Here is a 23601-nt window from a genome sequence, read left to right as displayed (position 1 = left end):
GATTTAAAGCAGAGTCAAAGTTTATCTTTGTGATGGCTGGAAAACACACATGGTTGTAGTTAAAGTCATGTAAACTAATAAGAAGCTACTAAGTTGAGAGGAAGGACTGGGTTTATTCTACTGTGTATGTGTGTGTGTCTCCAGTGTTACTGGTTTACCTCTCAGACTCCAGAAGATGAATGATTTGGAGGAAGAGGAGGACGGAGCAGAGTCTCTGATATCCAGCTGTCTGTCTATGAAGAGTGACCGGTCTAAAGATCTTCCTCCTCCAGACTTCAGTAATGAACCTGGACCCTCAGACACAAAGTAAGAGACTGTTTCTACTGTAAACTGACCTGAAGATGATTCAGTTTAATGTCATCTGATAACCTACATTACAACACTATTCTATTATAATTCTGTGTTTTTTAATTCAGTCACTAATCTTTTTGTTGTTTGAGTTTTGACTGCATTATTTTTTCATTTACAGCTTTCATTTTGTTTATAGATGCTTGATTTCTGTTCTGAAATGTTTATTAGTTGCTTCAACCAATATTTAATACAGGTTAAATTACAGAGGACAGATTGTTGTGTTTGTTTTCTAGACATGAACAAGTTAATCTGACAGCCCAGCATCAGGCAGCAGTGCCTTTAGTTTAAAACTATAATATGTAACTATTCTGCATTAAAATGTCTAAAAACAACTAGATCTATGTTATATGTTTTGTTGAGTTGTGTACTTACATTAAACCAAATGGTTCCAACAATTTTCAAACCCAGAGAAATTTGTAATTTTAATCAAGGTAAAGGTCTGTTTCATTTGGTCACCTGTCAATGGCGTCATACCTCCTCTACCAAAGAGTTTACACACACAAGATACATGCGTCAGCGTTGTGATTGTCCTCTACAGTGGCATCTACCAAACAATATACACCTACAAGATAATACATAGGCGTTGTGGTACCCGCCAGAAACTGTCATAAATCGACTCCTATTCTGTCTTAAGCCACATTTTATGATAAACTTTTTAGATCTTGGTCGTTTTTAACTGTATCTTTTAACCAGATGAAGGATTTTGAAGGACCTTAAATTATCAGAGAAACAAGTTGAGCAAAAGTTAGCAGCAGCTCGGCTAGCAGCCCCTCCCTGACATGCTGTGTCCGCCGTACAGCATCGGAGAAACACTAATTTTTAACGTGAAACTGCTTTATTCAGTGTTTTAACCAGTTTTAATCACCGGGTCTGTTTGTTCTGGAGATGAGGAGACCTCTTCGGATAATTCAGCTCATGCTAAAAATCTGCTGAACGTCTGGATCTTAAGTTATTAGAGAAACAAGCTGAGAAAATGTTAGCAGCAGCTCAGCTAACAGCCCCTCCCTGATGTCCTGTGTCCACCAAACAATGTCGGAGAAACACTGATTTTTAAAGTGAAACTGCTTCATTCAGTGTTTTTACCTGTTACCTCCCAGTAAAGACATCCTGAATGATGAACACTGGAGTTATCCTAACCCTGAGAAGCTGGTTGTTTAACAACAAAGACAACAACTCCCATGATCCCTTGCTGCTTCACACCGTCATCACACTCCATCTATTGTTATTGTTTTGATTGAGACCCCTAGTGGCTGAAATTACATGTTGTGTGTTTAACTGTTATAAATAAACTGTTATATAAAAATCATTTTTTGTCATTTGGCATTTTCACAGCTCACATGTCAGACTTTGTGTTCTTAAACATGTAGATGTTTAAAAACTCTTCACGCAAATATATCCAGCTGTAGATAAAATGTTTAGAACATGAAGAAGGAGAGATGAACATAACTATTTGTTGTCATTATTGAATCATGACCCTGAGCCATGTTTCATGTTAAACCTGCTCTTTACAAGAACTAATGATATGTGTAAAACAATTGTTGTTTCCACAGACAGAGAGCAGAGTCTCTGATATCCAGCCGTCTGTCTATGAAGAGTGACTGTTCTAAAGATCCTCCTCCAACCTTCAGTAATGAACCTGGACCCTCAGACACAAAGTAAGAGACTGTTTCTACTGTAAACTGACCTGAAGATGATTCAGTGAGACGGTTTCATTAAGGTTGTAGTGTAGATATGAAGGAAACACAGTGGAAAGAAATAATGAACTATCTTCCATTCAGCTGTAATCTAGAACAGATCTTCATGTACATGTTAACCAGAGACAGAGACAGGGCTGCTATTGCTATTTGATTTTCCAGTCTAACAATCTAAAGTAGTAGCAGGTAACCCAGGGTGATATTTACTAAGGATTTAGTAACAAGTCACATTGTGTCTCCTTATTTACTAAAGGACTGCACCGGGGTTTTGTGCAGGTAAAATGGAAGAAAATGGAGTGTTTGGTCTCCTGCAATACAGAATGTGTCTTAACGTGTTCCTGTTCAAAGACACAAAATATGGGAGGAAGTAATGGAAATGTATACAAACAGCCTGCTGCAGCTGATTTATCACTGCAGACTGACCACTGCAGCAGAGGAAACTGAGTCTGACATTTAACGTTTGGGAAAAGTCAAATGTGTAAAACTGTTGTATCACACTGACACAGAGGGAGAGAGATTATAGCAGAAACAGTGAGAGAGAGAAACACAAATGAAAAGATGCATTATGAAGATATTTAGCAGAGCTCTCTGTTCAGCACCACAACACAAGACTAAAGAGCAGCAGTCTGTTATTTTTCTGTTTTGCTCAGTTGCCTCCTGCTTATTTTTCCTGACTTTTAAAGTCTCATAGTAGCTTAAAGGAGCCCTGTGGAGTTTTCTTGTTAACAGACAAAAGTCATGTTTACATTGACTTACTGACCAAAACACATTGTGTGAATCCTTGTGGTCTAACAAATGTGTTGAACCTATTTCCCTCCTCATGAAACATTTGCAAAGTCGATTTTTGAATCTAGTATTTTAAATCCTGCATTGTTTACATCCATGTTTACTAGTTTGCACTCTTCTTCTTCTTCTCTGCCTTTGCTGGCACATTGTTGTGTCTGTCTAATTACTTCTGAACATTTGTTTGTTTGATTGATTGATTGAATTGTTTATTTAAGTGTGCTGCACCTTTCTGGTGCCCAGCCCATATGGGCTTACAAGACACTAGACAAAAATAACCAAGATGGCCACATGACATATCATAATGTACAGTTCCACAAATTCAGAAATAAAGCATTTCGGAACATTTAGTTTACATGGAAGAAATGTCCCATTATGATTGATACAATGTTCTCTGTCTTAGCTGCCAAGCATCTCCTATAAATCTCGCTAAAATAAAAATTTCCATATTAAAAAGCCAACTCAACACATCAGCATCGGATAACCAAAACAAATCGGGGTTTTTCAAGTCTATCTTTTCAAACAAACAATTCCTCAAGTCATTGTACAGAGGTAAATGAAATACAAAATGAAATTCATCCTCGACAACACAAAGATCACAAAAAACTATGAACATTCCTCTCCAGGAGTATCTTTATATCTGCCTACCTCAATTGCCAGTGGTAAAGTACCAGTTCTTAACTGAGCATACAGGGACCTTTGCCTTCTCTGTAAGTTTAGCTTTATATATGGTTCTGTATAATAATCATCTTTCATTTGAATGTAGTTTCTAAGCTTTGGCTTCTTATAAATGTCTTCCTTCCATTGCTCCCTATAAATCTTTAATAATTTTTGTGCAACTTTATTTATATTACACTGCAAGTTATTCCTGAAAATAAAATTCAAATCAGAAAGAGAAAATATTGCAGCAACCTCTCTCGACCAAGGATAATTGTGTGCTCGATCCTAGTTGAAGATCTTTTTGGTCAGTCTTTCCTCTGGCAACTGCATAACGCAGTTCCACAACCTAACCATTTCAACTCTCTGCTTTACAATAAATGACTCCCATCCGATGTCACCTTCAACAGCTTGCTTAGCAGTAAATGTATGCACCCCAAGAAAACACCTCATGGCTTGATTCTGGATGGCATTACATCTTTAAAACTCCACACACCTGCAGCATAAAATAAAATTGAGCCAACCATTGAATCATAAAGTTTAGTGAAAGTCGAAAAACTAAGCTCAGGACACAATTTTATTTTATTCATTACAGACCCTAGTGCTCTTCCTGCTGATTCTGCTTGTACTTTAATTCCCTCTGTAAAGCACATATTTTCATTCAAATCCAAACCAAGATATGTGTAAGAACGGGTGTACTTTAGAGGCATTGGTCCAAATTTAAATATATAGTTGCTTTGCCATTCACATTGCTTTCTAAAATGTATAATCTGTGTTTTGTCATCATTAATAGTCAGTCTCCATTTACTACACCATAAACTCAAAATATTTAACATTTTTTGTAAATTAATCTCTGTCTCTGCAAGCAACACAATATCATCAGCATATAATAAAATACTTAAATTCATACTATCAATCGCTATACCTAGATTGGCCTGCTTAATTTCTTCAGTTTAATCATCTACATAAAGGGCAAATAATGTAGGGGGAAGTACATCTGCTGCTTCACTCCAAATGGAGTAGGAAACCAGCCAGTCCTAAAATTATTTAGCTGTACACATGGAATCAGGGCAGTATACAAGGCTTTGATGGCCTTATAAAATTTGCCATCAATACCAGAACATCAGAAATCAACAAAACAAGCAAATGTATTTTTCTCTTCTTGTAGTTTTGCTCTCACCACTGAGGATATAACATAAATATGGTCAATAGGGAAAGAGCTGCATCAACTTGTGGGCTGTCGGTTGGCCACCACTAATGTCATGTGTCATAAAGAATGTGTTCATGTCCACAGAGAGAGGAAGAGGAGGGGTGTTTCTGTGGAGGAGCAGCTGTCCTGCTGTTCTTTGTGTCAGGACGTCCTGAAGGATCCAGTCTCTACCAGCTGTGGACACTGGTTCTGCAGACAGTGCATCATCTCATACTGGGACCAGTCTGCTCCATCAGGAGACTCCTCCTGTCCCCAGTGTGGAAAAAGATCCAGAACAAGACCTGGACTGCAGACAGACAGTCAGACCAGCACTGTACAAAGTAAGACTGAAGATCTGTCTGCTGATGTCATCATCTCTGAAAACAGGACAGGAATCTACCTCCTCTATCCTGCTGAAAATGAACACAGTCAGACATATTTCTTTTTAATTATACATTTTATTCTTCTCTTTCAGTAGAAAGTGGTCTGCAGGAGGTTTTAGATGAACATAAGATCAGTCTGAGGAGGAGATGTGAATGTGTGACTGAAGGAACTGATGAAGCAGGAAGTGAAACCCTCCTCAACAGGATCTACACTGAGCTCTACATCACAGAGGGACAGAGTGAAGACGTTAATACCCAACATGAGGTGTGGCAGCTTGAAGCAACTTCCAAGATGGAGACCCTCCATGACACTCCAATCAGGTGTCACGACATCTTTAAAGTCTCACCTGACCAACAGAAACACATCAGAGTCGTTCTGACCAACGGCGTCGCTGGCGTTGGAAAAACCTTCTCAGTGCAGAAGTTCACTCTGGACTGGGCAGAGGGCTCGGAAAACCAAGATGTCAGTCTGGTGATTCTGCTTTCGTTCAGGGAGCTGAACTTGATCAAAGATGAGCAGTACAGTCTCCTCATGCTGATCCATGATTTCCATCCAACATTACAGAAGGTCACAGCAGAGAAGCTCGCTGTCTGGAAAGTTTTGTTCATCTTTGACGGCCTGGATGAAAGCAGACTTTCACTGGATTTCAACAACAGGAAGGTCGTGTCTGATGTCACACAGAAGTCATCAGTCAACGTGCTGTTGACAAACCTCATCGAGGGGAAGCTGCTTCCCTCGGCTCTTGTCTGGATAACTTCCCGACCTGCAGCAGCCAATCAGATCCCTCCTACATGTGTTGATAGGGTAACAGAAGTACGAGGCTTCACTGACGTCCAGAAGGAGGAGTACTTCAGGAGGAGATTCAGTGATGAAGAGCTGTCCAGCAGAATCATCTCACACATCAAGACATCCAGGAGCCTCCACATCATGTGTCTCATCCCAGTCTTCTGCTGGATCACTGCTACAGTTCTGGAGCACATGTTGACTACAGACCAGAGAGGAGAGCTGCCCAAGACCCTGACTGACATGTACTCACACTTCCTGCTGGTTCAGACAAAGAGGAAGAAGCACAAGTATGATGAAGGACATGAGACGAGTCCACAGGAGCTGACGGAGGCTGACAGGGAACTTCTTCTGAAGCTGGGGAGGCTGGCGTTTGAACATCTGGAGAAAGGAAACATCATGTTCTACCAAGACGACCTGAAGAAGTGTGGTCTTGATGTCACAGAGGCCTCGGTGTTATCAGGAGTTTGTACAGAGATCTTCAAAAGAGAGAGTGTGATCTTCCAGAAAACAGTCTACTGCTTTGTTCATCTGAGCGTTCAGGAGTTTCTGGCTGCAGTCTACATGTACCACTGTTATACCAGCAGGAACACAGAGGTACTGGAGGACTTCCTGGGAAAAGACTACAGTTTCTCATGTCTGGATGACTTCCTGATGAGAGCCATGAAGAAATCTCTCAGAAGTGAAAATGGCCACCTGGACCTGTTTGTGCGCTTCCTTCATGGCCTCTCTCTGGAGTCCAACCAGAGTCTATTAGGAGGCCTGCTGGGTCGGACAGAGAACAGTCCAGAAATCAACCAGAGAGCCATCAACAACCTGAAGGCGATGAACACTGAGGATATCTATCCTGACAGAAGCATCAACATCTTCCACTGTCTGATGGAGATGAACGACCGCTCAGTACATCAGGAGATCCAAGAGTTCCTGAAGTCAGAGAACAGATCAGAGAAGAAACTCTTTGAGATCCACTGCTCAGCTCTGGCCTACATGCTGCAGATGTTAGAGGAGGTTCTGGATGAGTTGGACCTGAAGAAGTACAACATATCAGAGGAAGGAAAACTGAGACTGATCCCAGCTGTGAGGAACTGCAGAAAGGCTCGGTAAGTCCAGATGTGATTATCAACATTATAAAGCTGCCATCAGTATTACAGTAAAGATTCACACATGCATACTATCAAAGTGTTAAACATGTGTTACAGCTGCTTGTTGCCAAAGTTATACATGAGTAGTGCTTCACTACAAGGAGTACCTGCAAGCACATTCACACGTGTCAAGATATCCTTATCACAAGGAAAACATATTTCTGTTCACATTAATGTTTTTATTTTCATAGTGATGAGGATATCTTGACACATTGATTATGTCACTGGTCATTTTGATATAAATATCCTTCATTTCCCTCCTGTGGGTATTTGTCTGAGGAAGACCTGTAATCAGTTGAAATGTTACCAGTAAATTTAAATGGAGCTGTGATTCCAGTGTGTGAGTTCTCCTTGTATCTCAGTTGAATAGATTTTGTATCCAGCACCTATCCCACTGAGGGTTTGTGGATGTGAACACGACGACTCTGATTTATAGTGCTTCACTTCAAATGTTCTTCACATGTTACAAATGCTATGAGAGCAAGAAAAACTTATTATTGTTGATGTGTTTATACCTCACATTAGTAAACACAGTTATTCTGTTTATTTATAATGATTTTACAGTTTATTGTTCACCTTCTAGTTTTCTTCCTTTGGGTTTAATACAAATCCAGCAAAATATCTTCAGGTTTCAAGTTTTAGTTGAAAATGTTTAAAGAGTCATTATTTCATCACAACAGACAACAGTATTTTCCAATGGACAGTACCTGCTGTACCTCTCTATAATGTGTCTGTTTATTTTATATACAGACACATACATGTAATATCTGTGATCTGCTGCAGCTACCAGCTTGTATGAAGCCTGAGAGGCGAAACCCAGGGCATTAAAAGTCTACAAAGCTCTTCCTGCTGATAAGACTTAATTGCTGTGAGTGCACAGTGATAATTGAAGAGACTCAGTTTGAAGCTGCTCAGGTTTTATGAGCAAGACAATTTCATTTGAACTTTGTGGAGACACTCTGATATGATGGGTGCTTCTCATGACCTTATTTCATGTCTTCTCTCTCCTCGGGTGACCCGGATATTGATCTGGAAATTGGTCTCATCATGAAGGATGTTTGAATTTTCTTATTTCTGTTTGGAGGAGAGAGGAGGCTGCCTGAAGGAGGGAGTAAACAGTACACAAGACCATCCTTCATCTTTTATCAAACTGACACAAACCTTTATTGGAAATCTGTAGTGATTAGACGCAGCAGCTGATCAGACTGATCTGATATTACATCACTAACATCTCAGTTTTATATCGAGACAAATAACAGAACCAACTCAGGTGTAATATCACTCCCAAGTTTAGATTTGATTTGTTTTCTGATTCTCAGTCTATTTAACATTTTGGATTAAAATTTTCACTGTAGGCCTGATTAATAAAGGAAGCATAAAACAACTTTCATCATTCACTAGAAAGATATTTATTTTTATATTCCTTCTACTAATTTAGCCTGTGTCGTGGATGATATAGTCAGGGAGGGAAGGTGGGTCTGCTGTCTGTCAGCAGAAAACACATTTTAATTAAATATCAGTTTGTATGAGGCTGAAAATCCCTGTGCGTCAGGTATGTTGTGAAGAGCAGAGCAGGTGGACCCAAACACAGGAGACTGCAGGCAACAGGAACTTGAAGAATAAATCTTTATCCAGAGGGGTGTTCCATCAAGCTGGCTAACGGGATAGCCTGGTTTATTTCAATAAGCCTCGATAATTTAAGTGAGAGTTCGTTCCATCACCGCGGCTCATATGAGTCCCAGCTCAGTAACCATGGTAACTTAGTCAGCAGAACTAGCTGCTCCATGGCAGGTTAACGGTCAAACTTAATTCAGCTGCGTGTCAAAGAATGTCTGACGGACAGAAACAGACTCTCAAAAGACGGTTCCATCAAGAGTCTTTTCACACTCGCAACCCTTTTATTTAAAAGCTCAGCATTTATAATTTAAGAAATAAAAGTGTGCCAGCGTTATTTTGAAGTTATTTATTTATTCATTCACTCATTTTGTTCAAGCTGTGAAGACAAAAAGAAAATGAAATAAAGTCCAAACCATGACCTTCTGCTGTGTTTAAATGTATACAGTATTAACTGCTTATAGTGATCACAGTTACAGTGATCAACTGTTTATATGGATCAAAAAGCTCTGAGACAGAATCATTCATATACAACATTTATGCTGTTTAAATAAGTGACCTATAGAAATCAAGTAGTCCACCTACAGTGATCATTTTGGGTCTCTTCATACATGACAACATGTGGAAAAACATTTTAAACCACGTAAATCTATTTTTGTACTTTACTCCCATGATAAGCGGCTGCTGCTGCGTGAACACTGACATCATGACAGAGACAGAAAGTCATTTTCTCTCAGTGACAAACATCGTCTCCTTGAAGCTTATGACAATAAAAGGGACTCATATAAGCCACAGTGATGGAACGAACTCTCACTTAAATTATCGAGGCTTATCGAAATAAACCAGGCTATCCCGTTAGCCAGCTTGATGGAACATCCCCCAGGACTTAAATAAAACTAAACTGAAGAGGGGATGAGGTGCAGGTGCAGCAGGAGAACAGGAAAGAAGCTGATTGGCTGGTGAAGACACAGGGAGCAGGGCAGGACTAACGAGGCTGATGCAGGGCAGGTGTGGAGGGAAAGTGAGGAGGGAAAAGCAGGCTGGGGAGGAGTACATGAACACAGGAGGGAAACACAGAGCAAACAGAAAACTAAAAACACAAAAAACACAATGAGACAGATGATGTTCCTATAAAATAAAATGCAGTAGTGTCTCAGATTACATTTTCCTCATAACAATTCCTTAAACTAAACACATGCTCCTATATAACAGCAGTGAGAAAGGTGAAACTGTCTCCTGATAGTTTGTGTGTAGGGAGATGGGCGGGAAGCTCAGGTGAGGGGAATGAGGTGATTGCAGTGATAGCAGGGCAGATGGGAGTGGCATAGTGCATCTAATGTTGAACACAAACTATATACAGACATCACTACTGTGGTGAAATAAGATGCTCATAAAAACTGACAACTCATCGTATGAATGAGTAAAATTACATGAGCAAAAGGACTGGATAACAGAAGTGTAACACATAAATGATGATGGATAAATACAACCTAAGAGAGTGATGTCTAGATGAAGAGTAACTAAGCCAACACTAAACAAGCCGCTCCATAACCAGCACTGTACATGACTAGATAGTCACATAAAGCAGTGAGGAAGAAAGTTGGTGTGAGTGAGATGTGAACTTAGTAGAGCCAGACTCACTCAGAGCTGAGAGGAAGATACATAGAGCCAGACTGTGACAAGGTAGAAAGTAAACATTGATGTCAGATATATTATATATATAAAACATATAAACTACAAGTTTAAATTATTCCTACAAATTATGAGATGTTCTCATCATAACATGAATTATTAAATAATGAATTTACAAACAGAATATCAATGAATGCAGATGCAAATAACAAATTAGAAATTTTGCTGCCAGTAGAAATGTGTATTCAGTGTCTGAGCAGTTACAAACTGTTTGATGGATCTGTTCACAATATAACATGCAGATGTTTGTCAAACAGTTTATTTCAGGAGAAACATGCAGAGATATTTCACGTTGTCTTTTGTCATGTTGGAGGACATCACTACATCACTGTGCTGGCAGTGGTAACTGTACACCATTATTCATTTTTTAGACAGTACATCACATTTAAACTCCAGCACATCAAAAGACACTGAAGAGCTGTTAACACCTGTAGACTGACAGCTGACGTCACTTCAGATGACGCCTGAAAGGAAAGGACATCCAAAAACATGTTTCCTTGATTCTTCTTCCCTCACATCTTTTCCTGCATCTCTCCCTTGTATCTTAGGTGGGAGTGACTAAGACACAAGGATAAGACTCAAGTGAGCAAAGCGAGGAGACATTTAAGACAAATAAGAAGCAATCACTGTGGACTTTATAGAAGCATAAATGCAACTCCATTTTCTTTGCCTTTGTCTGCAAGATGAAACCAAAACAGAGAATCCCATTAAAAAGTCTGCAGTACAGCAGCAAAGAGAGTGAGGAGAGTTACTGAATAACTCAACTTTGATTTGAAGGGTAAATCACAACATGACACGTTTACATTACTTTCATTTTCAGATGCTTTTGTCCAAAGTGACTTACATTTTTTTACATACACATACAATTTTGGATTGAGTGTGTTGTTCAAAGACACTTGGACATGTGGACAGAAGGAGCTCAAGTTTCAAACCACCAACCTTGTGATTAATGGCCGACCAGCTCTGCCAACAGAGATAACTGAGCTATTCATCACATCTTAGTTTGTTTAGTGATCAAAATGCCTAGAGTCTATATTTATTATTAAAGTGTATATTGTATGTATGTTATCTGCATTATAGACTTGCTGTATGTGGACTCTCAGAGACTCACTGTGAAGTTGTGGCTTCAGCTCTGAAGTCCAACCCCTCCCATCTCAGAGATCTGGATCTGAGCTGGAACAATCTGTCTGTCTCAGCAGTGGAGCATCTGTCTGCTGGACTGGAGAGTCCACACTGTAGCCTGGAGACTCTGAGGTCAGTTCACTGACTGTCTGTTACTATTGTTGATCTTAATGTTTAACAACTGAACCTAATTTATGTACATACTTATATCCATGAAGTTATTTTTTTCCCATATTTTCATTTTTTACTGTACAAAGTTTAGTCTGTAGTTATAAAAGATGACTGATTCTTAAAGAAACTGTAGAAAATGTCCACTGTTAGTTGTTAAAGTCAATTAATGTTTTTGGTAAAGAGTCACATCTGTATACAGAAGATCCTCTCAACTAATATCTGTTTTAAATGGTTTAAAAGGTTTATTTGATGAAGGAGAAATATTTCTTTATTATATTCTTTAATGTGTTTTAATGAATAATGTCTGATGATTGATATTGATCCTTCAGAACACACACACACACACACACACACACACACACACACACACACACACACACACACACACACACACAGGGACACAGAGATCAATGCAGGTGACCTCAGAGTCTTCAGTCCACACTGTAGACTGGAGACTCTGAGGTCAGACACCATTTCTTACTGCTGTGCTGAGATTAATATGATGTGACAGTTGTGGTGACACTAAACTGCAGACATAAAGCTGATATTATGCTGATCCACACTGAGGATCTTAATGGGAAAGTCTATTTTCTTCTTCAGTGGTTTAGTCCATTGACTGTGTCAGAGCAATGTTGAGCTGCACATTTAAAACCTTCATATAACAAGAAAACTCTGTACTGGATAATTCACTCTGAACCACTGAAACTTTTTTGTCTTTTATATTTGACAGTTTTTAACCTGCATCCTGTTGGGTTCAGGTGTTTGGAGTTTCCATCTTCTAAACTTTAGAGCTGGACAAAAAATAAATAAATAAAATAGTTGTGATTAATTGCAATTCTTATTTGAATGATCAATAATCGATTCTTGAAATCCAGAGAAAACTTTGCATTTGCACCTTTACTCAGTGAACATGTGTACATGTGCACTGTGTTGTGTGTATGCAGTGGTTACTTATTGTAAATGGTTCAGTTAGAACTGTGTGACGTGTAAAATGTCTAATTTGTGGAAATGGAGTTATTACAATGTGCACAAAAATCTTATTTCAAGTTTAAAAGTAAGGTAGATGCTAGCTGCTATATTAGCTGCCCTGAGTCATGACAGTCTCATAGAAGGACGGCGGAAGGAAGATTGAGGTGGACGAGCTTGAAAGAGGCAGCAGGAAGAAATCAGGAAGAAAACAGAAGAAAGAAGAAGAAATTTGAAGTTACAGTGTTAGAGCCATTTGTATCTAAGACTGTGTTAAGGTCATTCCTTGGTTGCCACAGTGGGTGGCGTATTGGACAGCAGCATATGGAAATGCATATGTAGAAGAAGAGGCAATTACTCCTCAGGTGTGCTGCTTACCGGGAGAAGCACACAATTTTTTGACCGCTGTTTAGAGGCTAATCTTTAAGCCTTTTTGTTTGTTTTCATGCAAGTTATAGATATAAGTGTATGCATAGCAAATGCTTTATTGGTGCACAGTGATAAATAAACACACCTTAAGCGGAAGTCCGAGGATGTTTGATTTAGTACATGGAGCCGCCGCATAACGACGCGTCAATTACATGTCTTGGTAGCAGGCCCTCACTGTGGCTTAGGTTTTTTTTGTTTTGTCGAAATCAAGTCACGACAGTGATGATAGAGAGAAAGAAAGAGAAATCCATGTGAACACCTCACGCATACTTTAGACCAGGCGTACACATGTTTTTCCTAAGAGATCTGAGGCTGATGTGATGAGGTGGAGATGAAATATAAGCTGAGAGACGGAATCTTTTAGTAAAACATTGTTTGTTTAGGTTGATAACCAGCTGCACTGATTGTGTGTGTTTTTGGGTTCTTTTGGGGTGTTTACACAGATATTTGTAAAATGTCAATCAAAGGCACATTTATTAAGTTAATATTAATTAATTATTTTTGTGTTTAATTTTGTCATTCCTTTAATTTCCATAGAAGCCAACATTTTATTTTGCTCTTATTATTCTTTTTAATTTTATCCTTAGTTGTGGCACACCTTGTAAAGTCGGTTTAGATATGAGCTACAAACTACAACATTGATTCCATTTCTGAGATATTACTGCTGACGATGGTTTACAGTCCATGTGATGAATTAATGATACGGATGGTATAAAGAGCTGCACAGCCGTGTGTAATGGTGGCGCGTAATGACAGCTATTCTGGCTGTTGGAGAAACTCGCAGGTGCAACACAATTTAGTGAAACTGCACTTCTTCTTTCCAGTTTGTTTCATTGACAGCTGTACAGACTGATGGGGCAGGTGACCAACTGATATGAAAACGGCTGGTTCAGGGTGTGTCTTCATCCATTTATGGTTAATTGTGGGAGTGGAAATGAGGATCGTGCACGTACGCCCAGTTCCTCAATGATTGAGATTTATAAAACAGAACCATGCGTACGCACGGCTTTATAAATCTGATGAAAAGAATGCGTCTGCATGTTTGTGGCTTTATGCGTACACACAGTTTTAGTCATGAATCTACAGAACTTTATGCATCTGGCCCCTGGTGTGTTGCATTTTGAATCAGAAATCCTGCCTGACAAAGTATTCTTAGATCATATCAGTTACCCAGTAAGGCTGTTTGTTCCCAAACCCATTCAGTGCAGACGTTGTTGGAAATGTGGACACAGCTGGCTTGTGTGTAGACATGATTTGGGGATATGTGGTTAATGTGGAGATGAGACATGCAGCAGCAGAAACTGTGAAAAAGAACCCCAGTGTAATCAGTGTGGGGGGAGACATGAGGCAAGCAGACTGTCCAAAGAGAAAGAAAGAGATGGAAGTCATGAGGATCAGGTCCAAGAGAAGGCTGAGCCATGAGGAAGCAGCTAGGAATGAAAAGATTCAAGAAGTGAAGGAGAACTAATCAGGTAGGAAGCATGATGAATATTGTTTTTGTGAGGACAAGATGAAGTTCTGAGCACCTCTGTCCATGGTGATTAACTGTGCCGCTGAGGCAGAAAGGAAATCTGAGAGAATAGAGATTATTACTGGAGAGGAAGTGCAGAGGCTGCTGAGAGACTTTCAGACTCTCTCAGAGCCTCGATTGAGAAGTTATATAAGAGAATGGGATGAGGGTGGGAATATATATATTAGTTTCATTTTATATATAATCATTTAGATTAAATAGGAGAACTAAGTCTTATTTTCAATCCAGTAGAAGGCAGTAATGTAACTGATAGTCCATGTGTTGCATTATGGGATAGCATTTATGTTTTTTAAATGTGCATAATGATGAAACTCTTGCAAGTGATGCAGGTCTTTTATTATTCTTGCTCAACTGTTTTGCACATTTAGGCCTAAAAAAATATAGCTGTGTCATGTTTGAGTCTTTTTGCATTTTTACTTGTGTTTGGCTGCACAACATGAGTTTGTATAGATGGAGTCACTGGTGGAGCTGCAGAGTTTAAGAGGTGAAGTCACTACGTCTTTATTGAAGTAGCAGCATGTTGTCATTAATATTAATGAGAGCTCTTTTTCACCGTTTGTATTTGACAGTTTTTAACCTGCATCCTGTTTGGTTCAGCTGTTTGGAGTTTCCATTTTATAAACTTCTAAATTCAATCAATCAATCAATCAAACTTTATTTATATAGCACCTTTCAAACAAATAAAATACAATTCAAAGTGCTGCACAAGCGACTGACAAAACGTAGGATGTTAAAAATGGATTTAGAGACTAATGAACACCAAAGCAATTAAAAAAGCAAAAAAGGTTCAATAAATAAGACAACAATAAAAAATGGGTAGTTAAGATAATAAAATATAAATAATAAAAGATAATACAAGCAATAAAAACAACAAAAAAGTTGTCAAATACTGCACATTATAAATAGATTATTAAAATAGTAAAATGTTAAATATTAAATAGAATAAAATAATCGATAATGATCGACAGTAAAATGTTGATAAATAGAATGAAATAAATAATGATGATAAATAAAATAAGTATCAATAATAAAACCATAAAATGATAAAACACTACATAAAAGCCAGACTAAACAGATGGTTTTTAGTTTATGTTTAAAAATATGTATATTTTCAGCTCCTCTCAGATCCTCTGAAGGCTGTTCCAGCAGCTTCTAAACCTTCTTCACATCTGAACAGATTATGAAACATTGAATGATTTAAAAAAGGAACTTTGTTTTCTAAAGTAACGTCATTTATTCTTTATTCAGATTGAGCTTCTGCAGTTTATCAAAGATCAGCTGTGATTCTCTGGCCTCAGCTCTGAAGTCCAACCCCTCATCCCATCTGAGAGAGCTGGATCTGAGAGAAAACTGCAACCTGCGGAGCGAAGACATGAAACTGCTGTCTGATCTTCAGAAGAGTCCAGACTGTAGACTGAAGTTTCTGATGTGAGTAGAGAGTTGGAGTCAGTCCGTGCTGGTTTCAGCAGTATTGTATTAAACACAGTTAGTATCAAAGCAAAGATTCAGTATTTCCTGGTGAACCTTCAACCTTCTCAGTGGCTGCTTTCCTCAGTGAAGCTGTGAGAGGAGAATGGTGACAGGCTTCAGGATTGGACAGAAAGACAGAGAGAGAGAGAACAGTCAGCCAATCAGATCAGCCAGAAGCTTGTTGTGATCATGTGTTTGAGTTGATGTGAAGACGACTGTTGTTGTTGTGTTGATGTCTGCAGGAAATAAAGCTGGATTACAGCTGACAGCCTTACAAGATGTATAGAGACAGTGGTCCTCATCATCAAACTGTCATTCCATCAAATCTGATCTGAAAGTGTTTGTTCTCTCATTTCAACACTAAAGAATTGATCAGTTCATCTTTGTCAGAGCTCTAAGATCAGTCTGACTGCAGCCTGCAAATCACTGGCTCTGATTTCACACAAGCATCTTTACGTTTAGTAACCATGTGGTCTTTATACAGACCAGAACCTCTGCTGAAGTCCAGGAATCACAGCAGCTGTTTAGCTGAGAGCTCTGACTGATTGTCATGTGATGATTTAACAGCAGGAAAGATCTTCAAATCCCACAGAGACTCTGTAACTTTCAACTTTTCTAACAGTTGACATGTATCAACAGTAAATCCATCAGTAAAGTGATGAGTGAATGTCTCTGTTTCTGCAGTAATGATGTGTTCATGACTCTCAGCACTTTATTTCCTCTGTGTACTTGAGTGAAATCTGCAGAGTAAACAGACTTGATAGCAAAAGTCTGTGCAGGTGTGTGAGCTTGGAGCTCAGTGTGTTCACTCCAACACATTAACATGAGAGCTGAAAGGAAGAAGGCTACGCTGCACAACTGTTCCACTTCTGGTCTGAACAGGACTGAAGTCCCTGCTGCTCTTTATACTGGATGTGCTGCATCACTGACTGACAGCTGATGAAGTGAGTCTCACTAAACACTGATTTATGACCTCTGTTGTTTCTTCTTCTCTCATCAGATGGAAGGAGTGGTGATGATCTCTGTCAAAGAGTGTGAGTGAACATCCTGGAGTGTGTGTTGAGAGAGGATCAGCTGGATCCTGATGATCCATCTGGACCGGAGTCTGGATCTGGATTTTGTCATCTTCACTTAAGTCTCTTAACTGACTACAAACTGAACAGTTATCTCTGGATTTTGTTGAATCAGCACTTTACAGATGTGTTATACATGAGCTGTTTGATGCAGAAAAGATTAAAAACAGGTGTTATAAGTCAGACTCTGACCCTGGGCCCATATTTATCAAGCATCTCAGAATCACACTGAGAGTTAACGAGGACTAAAACTAATTAATGAAGCAGAAGAGAATTTACTGTGACTGTCAGCAGGAGAAGGATTACTCCTGGGAGAGAGTGAGACGTCGCTGTTTTACCACAGTCAGAGCAGCAAAGTAGAAATAATGATGACGTGTTGTAGTTTTCTCACAGTCTCAGCTGGAAATATGAAACAGTGGTAATTTGGTATATTATGTGTATAGGCAGGTAACCAGGCAGGTAACTTACCAAGGTTATGGAACAAAACTATGATGCCAAAATTCATTATAAGATGATATTTACAAAGTGTAAAGAAAGCCTGAGAAATAAATGTAGCCTATATGTTAATGAAGATAACAGGTAATTAGACTCAGCTGTGTGAAATGATCTTGGTTCAGCTACATGGTTTCTTAGCCTGTAATAGTGCTGCATCTTGCACATATTGCACAGACACATGTTGCAAACCCTCTCCATGAAGAACATCTTCTCTTCCACTGTCCAATTCCTCTTTCAACTACACCCCAAGTTAACTTGTGTTCTCTACATGAAGGTAAATACAGCGTAACAATAGAAACATATATTGTTCAGGTGCATCCTCCTCTCTCAAATATCAGGCTGTAGCTCTGCTGTTATTTGAAGGAGCCTCAATAAAAAATAAGCCTATAAAATATTTGAGCTGTTGTAATGAAGTTGAGATATCCTTCATTATGCAGCTGACATGATTGTGTGTAAATCAAAGTTTTAGTGGGCTGTAACTGAGGACCCTCGTCATGCTCATTATCTTTACGATGTGCATTAAGCCAGATCAAAGTTTGATTCATGACTTCCATCATTGTTGCTTCTGACAGAATCGTCACTGTTGCACAGCTGCATTTTCCCCGTTACCATAAAGTGTAACATTGTGAGGACGTTCTGTATTTATTTAAATGATGCTCTGTAGAAACATCATGTGTTCTCCTCTGCATCACACACAAAGTCAGTCTCACTAATGATTCTGTTTTAGTCCAAACAATCTTTTAATAAGCTCAGTGTCATCAAGCGTTCCCAAAACATCTCTCCTCTCAGGGAATATCTCTGCCTGAACTCCATCTCCTGCAGCTCCTAAATATTGGCAGAGATACGAATCATTTACCAAGTTTGTAAAGTTGATAAAGGGCTTTTTCTCCTAAAAGTAGAAGCAGAGATGCATCACTCTGATCATTTTTGGCCAGTTAGGAGTGATTTCCTGCTCTGAGACGCTTGATAAATACGGGCCCAGATGTGACAGATGTGACAGATTGGATGTCTACAAATTTCATTCAGTTAAATTGTGAAAGAATTTATCATTGGTCCAGAAAACCTGCATGCAGGTCAAATCATATCTTGGTTCTGTGGTGAAAAACTTTGTATTTTTTGATTCCAGTCTAAGTTTTGATGATCATATCAGCAGCTGGTCCAGTCCTGTTTTCACCATTAAAACATATTCAAATAATATCTATAAAACCAGCACAGAACACTGCTGCTGTCAGACTTTGAACTAAAACATTTCAGAGTTGCTCTGTGTGTAAATATTAAAGGTATCTAGCTTTTATATGCAAACATATGATGTCACAATGAATAGTTTATATCTCATAACAATATTTAACAAGTCATTTGCATCAGGCTGTAAGTAAACACTGGTCAGCCAATCAGGTGGCTTTAACAATAACTATATAATTTAAACTTGTAGGTGAGATCATGTGATCCAGCTGTGTGATCCAACTCTATCCAATCACATCCTTTACATCTTGTTTTCTACATTAGTGCAGCATCTTGCATGTATTGTACAACACTGCACACAGTGATAATGATGCAAACGGACTGTGGACACAACTTCATTAAAAACATGAAATGTATCTTCTCCACTGTCCAACTCATCTCCAGCTAAACCTCCTGTTGACTTTTGTGTCCTTACAGCTCTTTGAAATATATCTCTGCCATCAGCAGTTTAAAACTAATGAATCATTCAATCAATAAAGCCAGGATTTGCATGAATGCAGCTTGTTTTTCTATAAGTTGACACTGAGTGGTGGGAAATGAATTAGTGCTGATTATCAGCACAAATAAATATGGGTCCTGGTCTTTGCTGTCAGGGCTCTGGATCAACCTGTTTGAGGAGCTCAGTCTGATAAGTCATTATCTTCCTTTAAATCACTTCTTCAAACTCATTTTATCCACTGATCCACTGATAATTTTTGTTTTTTTATGCTGTACATCTTCAATGTGAATCTAATGTGTGTTTTACTGGTTCATTTTCTTCCTGTATGTGTGTGTTAGTTTTGTGTAAAACATTGTGTAACGTTGGTTTTGAGAAGTTTTATAGACTTGTGAAGGGAGGGAGGTGGGATGATGATGGTGGGAAACAAAGACCAAATTCTAATAAACATCAGTGGAAATAAATGAACTTGCAGTGTTTTTATTCTGTGTCAAGCTTCAGCTTCATGTATAACATCTATTTTTATTGTAGTTATTTTTTCTGTCTTTGTGTATAAATGAACCATATTTGATAGAATCTGTGTTCTTTGTTTTGTTTCTGTGGATCTGCCAGATTTTTTGCTTAACCACTGGACCACCAGGACGCCATCTGAGTTTTATGTTACGCTTTATTTTAAAGGTTCATTATTCTTATAATTTCTTATTAATTTGTTGAAAGTTTCCAGGAAAGAATTGTCTGTGTAATTTGGTCTATTTATAGATTTAATTTCCACCTGAGTTAATATTTATTCATCAGTCATTTATTATTGGAAACTTTATTCTCATATGTTGAATTGTATGTTTTTCTGTATATGAGACATGTTTGCAACAAGGAAACAGCGCCACCAAGTGACAATACAAGAAAACAGCAATCCATACAGACTTAAACCTGCAGTGTGGAACTTCTGTCTCCCCTATCTGGCAGTGAGAGTAAATAGTAGTTACCTGAATGTAACTCCAGTTAAGTACTGTTACAGCTGTAAAATGGTGGATACATTTTTCTGAGCATCACAACCCACAAAATGACTTGTTTCACTATCTGGTGCTCATGCTCTATGGCCCTTCAGCTCTGGCAAACCAATCATCAATGGTTGACGTAAAATGCATCACTACTGGTGAACCAGCGCGGGAAACTCCAGATTAAAAACTCTGTATACTGTGAAGTATATATATGTATACAGAGAGATTTATCTGGCAGTGATAGGTTTAATCAGCAATGTGTGAACTTGTTTGGCTTGAATGTAGTGGACATTCATTTATAAGTAAAAGTTCTGCATTATAGGTTTAAGATGCACAACAAGGAGAAATAAATACATGAAAAAAGACATTTTAAAAAATGTGAGGAGAGGAGAGTAAATCTAGTTAGAAATGTTCCTATTAATCATTTTGTCCATGAAATGTCAAAAAACAGAGAAAAATTAAAATTTAGGGAAATTGGTTTTACTTAACAAACACAATAAAAGAAACACACACACTAAGAAGAAAAAAGCAATCCAAGACATAGTCCACACATGACACACATCCTTCATAAAATACACTAAACTACTACACAGCAGCGTCTAGCAGTGCTCCTGGAGTACAAAGATTCAATGTGAGAGAAGACACAATGCAGCCCAGAAATATACACAATACCATACTTTCCACTGTGCAGCACTGACTACAGTACTGCTGTGAGTACCAGGAGTTTTTATGTGCTGCTGTGTGTTATAGAGAGCGATGGCTGATGGGATAAAGGAATTCCTCGCTCTGTTACTGTTGTAGCTGGAGGCCTGAAGACGTGGGCCTGATGGGAGAGGCTGAAGCTCACTGAACAGGGTGTTGTGGGTGAAGCAGCAGGTTTTCAGTCTTTGAGAATGAGATTGGCGGTTCGATTCTTTTTACTGACTCGACATTTTATGAGTCACTGACTAAATAGAGTTGGATTTTCAAGTGACTCGAGGCACCGAGTCAGTTGCCCAGAGCCTGGAGAATCCCCCACCGCTGAACAAACACTCGTCTACTGATTACAGCCGACAACTCGGCCCTGACTGGTACAAATAAATAAACCGCATGAAATATTTCTCTTGGAGAATGTTTGTGATTTGAATAGAGGTGATAGTCAATATATTACACTGTTGAATGTCATGGTTGATCAATCAGAATCGAGTTGTAGTAAACTACTAAAAAGGACAAATTAAAATTGATGGATGGTTACTGTCTGTGGCGTGGAGCTTGTTGGTGAGTGAGTGATTCGTGCATCCCGAGTTAGACCTTCAGCTCCGGGCTTGGAGAGCGAGTACTGAGCTGAAACAAGCACCAAAGTGATTGTTTTTCTGAGATTTCATCCTAAAATGTCCTGAAACTATTAGAAAACATGAATCCATCAGAGCAGTGCTGCACTGTGACAGAAATAAAGAGGAAACACTGCGATATGAAGTTAGATTCTAAAAAACGTCTTTCTAAAGCAAAGAGCTCCATTACTAATATGAGAGGCGTCATGTCGACTGTGATGCAGTTTTGTTGTTTCCAACTGAAAAAAGGACCAAGAAGAAGATATTTACCTGTTTTTCTATTTAGGTGTTTGACTATAAAACCTCCTGAAACTCTTTGTGGACAAAAACAACAGCTGAGTGTAAAATCAGACAGCTCAGTGTAGACATGATCAGATTCAGGTGAAAGATGCAGCACAGATCCTCATTATTGATCTACTGAGGGAAAAGTAATCAAAGTAAAAAAATCAGTCAAGTTCTTCTTGAACATCTACACTGGTTCTGTTGTTGAAGATTTTTTTTAGAGACAATTAGGACTGAAACTAACCTTTATTTTCATTATCTATGAATCTTCGCAGTATTTTCTTGATTCACAGTCTATAAAATGTCAGATAATAGTGAAAATCACGTTATAATCTGCGACAGATGTTTAGTTTTGTCTGACCAACATCCCAAAACCCAAAAATATTCAGTTTATAATGATTTAAAACAGATAAAGAGCAAATCCTCAGAAGCTGGAACCAGCAGATGTCACTAAAACAATCGATCGATCTGCTTCTGTCATGTTGACCTGATCTGATGTTTATCTAAAACTATTGTATCTTTACTGGTTTCTAACCGTCGTCACAGTGACCGAAGACGACACCAGGAGACTAATTGAGCTGCGAGCTGCTAACGAGTCTCTGTTCACCGGGAGGAGGAACACCGCCAAGCCGGCCTGGAGGTAAAGAAGCACAAGATAGAACATCTGCACTGATGTTCACATGTTCAGTCTGTGATCATTAAACCTCTCAGGAGCTTTATAATCAGTTTAATAAGGTTCCTCTTCATGTGTTTAATGAGATGTTTGACACCACAACAGAGCAGCTGCATGGTTATTGTACGCATGTGTTTATATGATGTTGGTGTTGTTTGGTCTGCAGGGGAATAGTGAAGGAGATGGGTCTGATGGGGAAGATAACACCTGACCAGGTCGCCAAGAAGTGGGACAACCTGAAGACCAAATTTAAGGTGACAAACTACAGTTTCCAACCGTTAGGGTCGTGTTACGCTGAGAAGAAGTCGATCATATGATGTGTTTAGATGTGTTTACAGCTTGTGAGCAGCTGCAGTGGAAGGAGTTCAAAGTCTGTCGTTATAGATCAGTGAAGTGTTTTTCCTTGTTCTGTATTCAGTTTTCTTTAAACAATTTCCTGATTGTGACTGAACACAGAAACGCTCCTGGATCATGTGACCATCATATGTTTAAAGTTCCTCCTCTCAGAAACATGTTCGTTCTTGTTCCTTCAGCTGGATGTTTGTTCTCGTCTCTGTGCAGAGTTTGTTTTCATTCATCTGCTGAAGGAGGAAATTTCTCTGAGCTCACTGAAAATCTGATTTTCAGGATGTGACATCACAGCTAGTTTGGAGCCAATCATGGTCCAGTATTCAACTTACACAGTGTGATGATGAAACTTGAAGCCTCCAGAGCACAAACACTGAGAATGAACATTACAGTAAAGGAGGAGACATCTGATGTCCAGCAGGAAAACTGTAGAAATAAAATATATTTACATATTCATAGATTCTGGATTTTTAATGAGGCAGAAGGAGGAGATGTAAGTTTTTTAAGGTATTTTATATACATCTTACAATATGTCAGGAGTGGATCTGTAAATTCTGACCATCAGTTCCAATTATTTACACTTTTGTTTCTGAGAAATCAAGTTTTGTCCATTTTAGTTTCTAAATACTACAATACCCATGATCCTCGGCTGTGTTGCACTCGGTTCACTATCAGTTACAGAAATAGTTTGTTTTGCTCCTCCACACACTTGAGTCCTCACAGTGTGAATCATGATTTGTTGTGTTTGGTACGTGATGAGTCTGTT

At 38.8% G+C, this 23601-nt stretch overlaps 1 protein-coding gene across 1 annotated transcript; it reads left to right on the top strand.

Moving 5' to 3' along the window:
- Nucleotides 1–1688: 1688 nt before the first annotated feature.
- Nucleotides 1689–17055, top strand: LOC122985690 (protein NLRC3-like). The gene is made up of 7 exons (XM_044356532.1): nt 1689–1714; nt 1902–2006; nt 4780–5015; nt 5150–6941; nt 11370–11543; nt 15757–15936; nt 16979–17055. The coding sequence occupies exons 1-7, from the start codon at nt 1689–1691 to the stop codon at nt 16992–16994; spliced, it is 2529 nt and encodes an 842-aa protein (XP_044212467.1). The 3' UTR covers nt 16995–17055.
- Nucleotides 17056–23601: the final 6546 nt, after the last annotated feature.

The sequence above is a fragment of the Thunnus albacares genome, chromosome 7 (assembly GCF_914725855.1).
Source record: "Thunnus albacares chromosome 7, fThuAlb1.1, whole genome shotgun sequence".
Classification (NCBI taxonomy): Eukaryota; Metazoa; Chordata; class Actinopteri; order Scombriformes; family Scombridae; genus Thunnus; species Thunnus albacares.
The sequence above is the reverse complement of the archived record's forward strand: the minus strand, read 5'-3'. Positions and strand labels throughout refer to the sequence as shown.

What these genes read in the sequence shown, in the direction of transcription:
- LOC122985690 (XM_044356532.1), top strand. Translation starts at nt 1,689, where the DNA reads ATGTCAGACTTTGTGTTCTTAAACAT. An exon ending in GACTTTGTGTTCTTAAACAT is followed by an intron (nt 1,715 to 1,901) that starts GTAGATGTTTAA and finishes TTGTTTCCACAG; the next exon opens with ACAGAGAGCAGAGTCTCTGA. An exon ending in TGTAGCCTGGAGACTCTGAG is followed by an intron (nt 11,544 to 15,756) that starts GTCAGTTCACTG and finishes TTCTTTATTCAG; the next exon opens with ATTGAGCTTCTGCAGTTTAT.